Source organism: Chenopodium album, chromosome 11, assembly GCF_948465745.1.
Source record: "Chenopodium album chromosome 11, dcCheAlbu1.1, whole genome shotgun sequence".
Taxonomy (NCBI): Eukaryota; Viridiplantae; Streptophyta; class Magnoliopsida; order Caryophyllales; family Amaranthaceae; genus Chenopodium; species Chenopodium album.
The window spans coordinates 9,102,238-9,110,777 of NC_137844.1; the positions used below are offsets into that span (position 1 = coordinate 9,102,238).

Sequence of the window (8,540 nt, forward strand, 5' to 3'; positions counted from 1 at the left end):
TCCTATACCAACAAAACTAACACAATGAATACTTAAAAAGTTAAAGCTAAGCATGGGTTAATTTCCCACCAACAATCACACATTCACAATTATTCCTCCATATTTCACGAATGTTAAAGTTCGTTTTGTGTAGAACGGACTCACGTGAGTCTGGTCATACAAACATGAAAAAAAAATGAGGAAAAAAAATCTTAATGGTCAGAAATTAGATAATAATAGTCAGATATTAGATTATAATGGTCAGAAATTAGATTATAATGGTCAGATATTGAGGAAAAAAAATCTTAATAGTCAGAAATTAGATAATAATAGTCGGATATTAGATTATAATAGTCAGAAATTAGAATATAATGGTCTGATATTAAATTATAAATATTAGATTTTATATTATAATTGTCAGATATTAAAAAATGGAGTATCTGCCTCACCTTGCCGCCATTGATGCTCAGCCATTAATGAATGATGCTCAGCCGTTTTAGCTTATTCTGCTTCCACTTTGGTAGCTTTTTTTTTATTTTTTTTTTTTTTTTTTTTGACACAACCACAAAAACTTTAATTAATTATAAGGGCCACTTTGTCAGAAGTGACAAAAGGAAGAGAAACAGGGGGGCACTACTCCATCCAAATCGTAACCTCAGATAAGCCAAGAGAAAGCTTTGCAATGGAGTGAGCCACTTTATTACAAGTTCTAGGATGAAAAGTGAACTGCTAAACAACGCCCACATTTTTATCGAAATCGCCCACATTTTTATGTAAACTTCCAACATTACCCTTTTCTTCCTCTCTCTCCTAACACAACCACCACCGCCCGTCACCACCATTGCACCGTCGCCGCCACCACCAACATGACGGACAGTGATAGCGGCAGGTCGTGTACTCCGCCGGATCCACTTCGCGAGGTAATTTATTTTCGCTGGAACTCAAACCGCCCAAAAAAAAGGTCCACCGTGGTCAAATCAAGCAAACCGGGCGGTTAGACCGTGGTCAAACCGTGCAAACCGGGCGGTCCAACCGCCCGGTTTGCCCGGTTTGTTTTTTTATTAATATTGTTTTTATTATTATTATTTAATTGTTATTATTATTATTATTATTCCATTGTTATTATTATTATTATTATTATTATTATTATTATTATTGTTGTTGTTGTTGTTGTTGTTATTATTATTATTACTATTACTATGATTATGATTATGATTATTATTGTTGTTATGATTATGATTATTATTATTATTTTGATTATTATTTTAAAAATATTTTGTTGGGATGTTTAATAGGCATCACTTCCGGATTATGGTGGTGATGGCATCGACTACAGTTCATATTTTATAACGTCGATGATCTTCCTGACTTTTGAAGAAGCATTTGAATGGGCACAAAACATTTCCATACGTTACGGCTTTTTCCTTACAAAGTCTTCGTATAAGAAACAACGAGATGGTCGACCGGTCAAGTATCTTAAGTGCGATCGTGGCCATAGAAACACAGCCGAAGATAGAGATATGAAGAATGCTGTACGGAAAAACACGAAAAGAAAGGGTGTTAAGTGTCCATTTCGTATCAAGGTCACATATATGGTGGACGATCAAGGGTGGAATCATTCCTTAATCAGGTTTGCATGGCTTGCATAACCACCCAATGATGGTATATCGAGAGGGTCATCGGCAAGTGAGTGGTCTAAGTCCGGCTGCGAAGCAATTGGTTAGTCAAATGAGTTCAGCATGTGCTAAACCTAGTCACATAATGGCGGCAGTGAAAGATGCGTTTCCCACTGAGAACCCTAACATGAGACACATCTACAATTTCAGAAGTCGTGTTAGGGTTGATGCTAGTGAAGGGAGAGATGTCGTCAACCAGTTCCTTCACTTGGCCAATGAGCGCAAATACGTTAGTTGGGTAGCTGCTGACCCCGACACACATGTTGTCACCCACGCCTTTATGGCACATCCAGAGATGGCGAATATGTTACGAACATATCCACATGTCATAGGGATGGATTCCATTTACAAGACAAACAGATACAACATGCCGTTTTTCGAGATTGTTGGGATCACACCGACAAATCAAAACTTTTTGATCGCGTATGCTTTAATGAAGACAGAGTCCTATGAGAGTTACAAGTGGGTCTTGGAGAAATTAAAGTTGTATATAGGTTTTGAAGTGACTCCTAAGGTGATACTAACTGATCGAGAGTTGGGACTTATGAAGGCGGTAAAAGAGATATTCTCAAACACAGCTCACTTGCTATGTAGGTGGCACATCAACAAAGATGTGTTGGCCAAGGTATACCATTTGTGTAAGAAAGACATGGTGACTGCCGAGAAATTTAGGAATGGGAGGTGGTCAAAAATCATGAATGCGACAACTGAGGATGAATATGAATTTGAGTTGCAACAAATGAAGGATACTTGGGGAAGGTCAAAGCATACCATTGTGGATTATGTGGAAAAAACTTGGCTTGTGCACAAGAACAAGTTTATTCCGGCTTGGACAAATAAGGCGCTGCACTTTGGCAACGTGAACACGTGTAGGGTGGAGAGTGAACATTCTGTGCTTAAACAGTGGCTCGGAAGCTCCAAAGGGTCAATGGATTCTATCTTCAACCGTGTACACCGCGCCACTGAGGGTTTGCTTATTCAAATTCGTCATCATTTGGAGGACTCCAGACGACGAATTGGAGTGGAGTATAGGGGAATGCCCTTGCACAATCTCAGTGGCTATGTTTCCTTCCATGCTCTCAAAATTCTTAAGCAGGAGGTGAACAGGATGAGAGAGTTATCTGATGATGTGTACGAGCGTTGTGGTTGTGCGATGTTGATGACACACGGACTCCCATGCGCTTGTACTATACACACCTCGATTCAGGGTGGTACGGGGTTGTATTTGGATCAGGTCCATCCTTTTTGGAAAACCCTAGTCATTGGAGATGGTGTTGACATTCCTATCTTTGAGGATGAGTTGGAACAGGACACGACGCAGTTTAGATCCCTGGTTGATGAGGTACTACTTCGTGATGCCAGTTTTGTGCGAAGTGTGAACCAAGTGTTGTTTGCGGAGCTTTACCCTGAAGATGTAGATTATGAAGAGCCCGAGATAAATGAGACAACCAGGGGTCGATCACAAGGCCAACAGTGGTCCTCATCTACCAGGCGTGATCCAAGTGGCTTCGAGCATATTCCGGGCGGTCGTAGTCGTGGGTGTGGGCGAGGTCGCGGCCGAAGTAGGGGTCGTGCTACTTCTACATCTAGCTCCGGACGTGGTCGATCACAATCATCAGTAAACATGGAAACGCCTTCTGGTATATGCTTTATTATTATTATTATTGTTGTTGTTGTTGTTGTTGTTGTTGTTGTTGTTGTTGTTGTTGTTGTTGTTGTTGTTGTTACTTGCTATTATTATTATTATTATTATTATTATTATTATTATTATTATTATTATTGTTACTTGCTATTATTATTATTATTGTTGTTGTTGTTGTTGTTAATATGTTTTACATTTAATTAATTCTTTTGGGATTTAATTAGTGCGGACGTTGTCGGGTTTTTATAATGCTAAAATACTTTCCTGGTGATTATTACAGGTAGTCAGATGAACATCGATGATTTTTTATACGTCGATCAGTTTCCGAAATTCATGTTGCCGTTTTTGGAAGGTTGGCTTGACCCGATAGGTGACGAAAATTGCGGATTTCGATGTGTTGCAAATTTCTTTTTGGGTGACCAGGAGGAGTGGATGTTGGCCAGGACTATGGTTGAAAACGAGGTTGCCGCGCATCCTAACCTTTACTCTCAAATTTATGCTGATCAACTAGAGAACGAGGTTCGTCGTATCAGATGGACAGGTGGGAGATGCACAAGTGAACATTGGATGGTAGTGTTTCAGGACTTGTTTCCGATCGCTAACCTATTCAACACTGCCATTATGCTTTTCGGTGCTGGCGTAAATGGAATAGGTGTGTATCTATGCATCACTGTGCTACCATGGAGTGCCCCGTCCACTGCCACGGGCCCTTATAGGGAGTTTGCACTCCTCACAGTGGCAAACTATCACTATGTTCGATTGGACATGTCACCTAATTTTCCAGTCCCTCCTGTAGCAGGTTTTTGGTACAACGTGCGCGATTTTAGTGTGCAAGACTGGGATCAACGATATGTAGGTCGGATAGCAACATGGCATACTTTAGCTACAAATTAGTGATAGAACTTTGTAATGTTTAGTTGTAGAACTTTGCATAGTTGTAGAATTAAGCAATGTATTATGCAAATTTAAATTCAAATAATAAATTTAAAAATTTTTACAACATAACCTAAAACAATGAAGTTAGTTTCTAAATAAGAAAATGAAATCAACTACATCCTCATCATTGCGTCCTACGCTGCAAAAAGCTCCTGGGCCTCAACCACTGTTTGGGTAATCTCACCGCCGCTATCAGCAATGAATCGTCGTATAACATGCATGGAGCGACCCATCCACTGTAAAAAAATACAAAAAATAATCAGTATCAATATTAAGTTGCACAGTAATCTATGGAAAACAAGTAACAAATACTTACGTAATCAGTGTTCGTTCTCCCTAGAACTGGTGGGGGGGCAAGTACCGCGGTATCACTGATAAGCCGAGGATGGGAGTACGTGTAAAACCAGGCCAAGTAGTCAGGTGTGCATGTGGGCTGTCCATCCAATAGAGGTGGATGGAACGACAAGCCGAAACAGCAGCTCCCAGGACCAAACTTATCCCATAACGCCTGACCTCGAAAAGTAACGCTATACGACCGGACATTAGCAGGTCTGTACGCGCTGTCAGGCCTAAAACCGGGCCGCGGTATCCCCTGCACATGACCAAGTTACCGTAAAACCCTGTCTGGGTTATACGGCTCGACGATGTCCCGAAACTGTATACATCCCATGTACGTGGTTCTCGGGACGTCCTGTGCGGGGGTAAGTGTATAGGGCCGCCTGTTAACCTGCACACGCAATCATAAGAAGAATGTTACATTAGTTGTGAAGACGTTAAATAATAATATAATATACGCAAGCTAAGTTCACATACTACCTCAGCATCAGTCATCTGATCAAGTCGGATACGGAAAGATATAAGTCGCTGGTGATCCCTCGACTCTGAGCGTGGATCCCACATCAAGGCCCGTGCCTCACCTGGATGTACCACTAAAGCTCCCTGACAAGGCCGAAAACATGGGAAGTACTCGTATATCCACACCTGCAGAAGCGTGAGACAACCTCCGATAGCCTTACACTCAATACGGGAGGCGATACCCAACTGCCGATACAGGAAAGCAAGTGTAGCTGACCCCCAAGAATATCGGTGAAGATCGTCATAAGACTTCTTCACCTCTAAAATGCAGGAGGGAAGAAGGCGGTGACCACTCTTGTCAACGAACAAGGTGCTACCAAGTAGTGTGACAAAGAAACCCATGAACTCAACGTCTGGGACCCGATCCAACAACTTGCACCGTTCATAGATGCTAGTCACCGCTACAGCACCGTTCTCCCAAATAGCTTTCGGCTTCACCAAAAGCTCATCCCTACTCAGCCCCAACAACTCCTGAAAGTCAACTTGGAGAGTTGCACTGTCGCTAACCATGTCAACCAAGTCACCCTCAACGGGGATCCCCAGAATATAAGTGACGTCGTGTAGCATGATCGTCATCTCACCAAAGGGGAGATGAAAAGTGTTCGTATCCGGCTGCCACCGTTCAACGAACGCAGAGATCAGAGGCCAATCAATGTGGAAATGCATGATAGACGGCAAGTGCTGTAGTCCAGTGACATTAAGGCGTGCACGTAAATCCGCACTCAGCTCTGTCTCCCATTCCTGCAACGACCTACACCACTGAATCCTACTGTGGCACCTCAACGGATCACTATCATCCCCGACCCAAACACGAGAAGCAACGTGAGCTGCATAGCTAGGGATAAGACTGCCATCAGCTGGACCACCTGACATCGCCTCTTGAACAAGCCAAGACGTATCTGAGTCTCGAGAACCACGAGACCTACGAGTACGGCCGGTAGGGCTGTACACTGGTCCAAAACCGGACCGGACCTGGACCGGACCCGTTGGGACCGGGACCTGATTCTCTATTTTTCGAGGACCGGGGACCGGACATGAATCAACAAGTCCGGTTCCGGACTAGACCTGGAAAAACAGGTCCGGTCCGGTTTTGGACCTGATGGACCTTATTTTTTATTTTTTATTTATTTTTTTACATAATATGAACTTAAATCTGACATTATATAAAATAAAAGTGAAATTTGATGAATTACCTGCTAGTCTGCTACACTTCTACATATACAATATGAATTATGTATTCACAAAACCACAGATATACTAAAGCACAAATGAAATTCAGAAAAAAAAAATTAAATTAAAATCTAAAAAATTAAAGTTAAAAAGCTTCTCATATGAAATTGGAATCATTCGTTGATAAATCTAAAGCAATAGAATACAAAGAAACACAAAGCGTTGTGAATCATTCGTAGCTTCGCTCGAACCGAAGGTTGTCGAGCCGCAGCTTCTATCGGCGTCAACACGCACCATCGCAGGTCAGTGGCACAGCAATAGGGGGCAGCACATCAGCGGCATCGCAGACTTCACAGTAGGGGGCAGCAGGTCAAGGACGTGGTGGTAGGCGGTGGTTATGGTGGGAGATGAGAGAGAGGGGTAATATGAAATAGGGAGTATAGTTGGCTGCTATGAATTTGTTCGGCATTTAGGTTAGGTTAAACTTAATAAAAAGTCAGATTTAAAAAAAAAAAAAAAAAAAATTAAAGTCGAACAGGTTTTCAGGTCCGGACCTGAAAAATCCGGGTTTAACCCGGACCGGACCTGAAAACCGGATTCCCCATTTTTTGAGGACCGGGACCGGACCTGAATTTACCGGTCCGGGTCAGGTCCGGTCTAATCAGGTCCGGTTCAGGTCGGGTTTTAGGTCCAGGTCTATTTGTGTACACCCCTAACGGCCGGTGCTCAAAGTCGTAGTCGTAGAACCCACAAACCTCCCTCCTCTACCTTTCCTCACGAAAATCCCAGACGACGACTCCCCGTGCTCAAATCCTCCTCGCCCACTCTCGGAAGTCGTGGCATCCTCCGTGTCATCATGATCAGAATCATAATCATCCATGACCTGATCTAGCTCGTGCCGAGCATCCGAAGGCCAACCCAGGACATCATCCGCCGTGCGAGAAGCTGCCCTCTCCCTCCTAACAGAAGCATCAACACCACGAGATCGAGTATGTCAAGGACCCGATCCTTCGACACGTGTGAACTCGATATTTAGCCTTCTAATGGTTTGTGGCTATTATTTAATAAAAAAATGTAATACAAATAATTAATACTCAATTCTATAAATCTAATTACACTAATAATAAAAAATTACATTATTTTATTTTCCTAAACATAAATCTAATTTATAATCACTTAAAATAAACAATTACATTATTTTATTTTCCTAAACATAAATCTAATTAATATTCACTAATAATAAACAATTACATTATTTGATTTCCTAAACATAAACATAATTAATATTCACTTAAAATAAACAATTACATTATTTGATTTCCTAAACATAAATCTAATTAATATTCACTAATAATAAACAATTACATTATTTGATTTCCTAAACATATTTCTAATTAATATGCACTTAAAATAAACAAATATATAATTTTATTAATATGCAAAATAAATATATAATTAAATTAAATTTTTTTTTTAATTACGTAAACCACCCAAGTTAGACGGTTTCGCCCAGGCAATACAGTTTGACCGTGGACAAACCGCCCAGAAAATACGGTTTGACCGTGGTCAAACCGCCCAAACTATACGGTTGAACCATGGTCAAACCGTATATCCTGGGCGGTTTGACCGTGGTTAAACCGTATTGCCTGGGCGGTTTTACCACGGTTGAATCGCCCAGACAGGGCGGTTTGTGTACTTTTCCGGCGAAAAAAATATACCTGCTCCGCCTGGGCTGCGTCCTCCTCCCTCGCGCTTGCTGCGTTCCTCGACTGTGGCATTCTCGGTAGTTATGGGCGGTGGTGGTGGTGATATTGAAGTGGTGGACCTTGTGGTGGTGGTTGCAATGTGCGGTGGTGGTGGTGATTTAAGGTGGTGAATGTTGTTTTGCGGCGGTAGCGGCGGCAATGGTGGTGTTGGTTGGTGGTGGTGGTGATTTTAAGTTTTCTTGAGAGGTTTTAAGTGAGGAGAGAGAAAGAGGTGATGTTAGAGAGTGAAAGAGAGAAAGAGTTTAGGATTTTGAGTAGGGGTAAGAACGTAAATTCATTCCTAATTTGTGGGCGATTTTGATAAAAATGTGGGCGTTATTTAACAACTCCCGGATGAAAATTAAAGCAACAAAAGACAAAAGAGCTAGCAGCAAATAGAAAGCATCTTTTGCCATTCTGAATTTTTCCTTGAACTCCACTGCAGAGAGGTAAGTCTGCACAAACATAGCAAGTTTAATAAAAAGCCTGAACTTGGTACAACCACACTATTAGATGTTCAAATAAACTTGTATGGGG

At 41.6% G+C, this 8,540-nt stretch overlaps 1 protein-coding gene across 1 annotated transcript; it reads left to right on the top strand.

Moving 5' to 3' along the window:
* Nucleotides 1–1,638: 1,638 nt before the first annotated feature.
* LOC145566239 (uncharacterized) lies at nt 1,639–4,191 on the top strand. Its single transcript, XM_081625717.1, has 2 exons — nt 1,639–3,295; nt 3,578–4,191. The coding sequence occupies exons 1-2, from the start codon at nt 1,639–1,641 to the stop codon at nt 4,189–4,191; spliced, it is 2,271 nt and encodes a 756-aa protein (XP_081481843.1).
* The last annotated feature ends 4,349 nt before the right edge of the window (nt 4,192–8,540 follow it).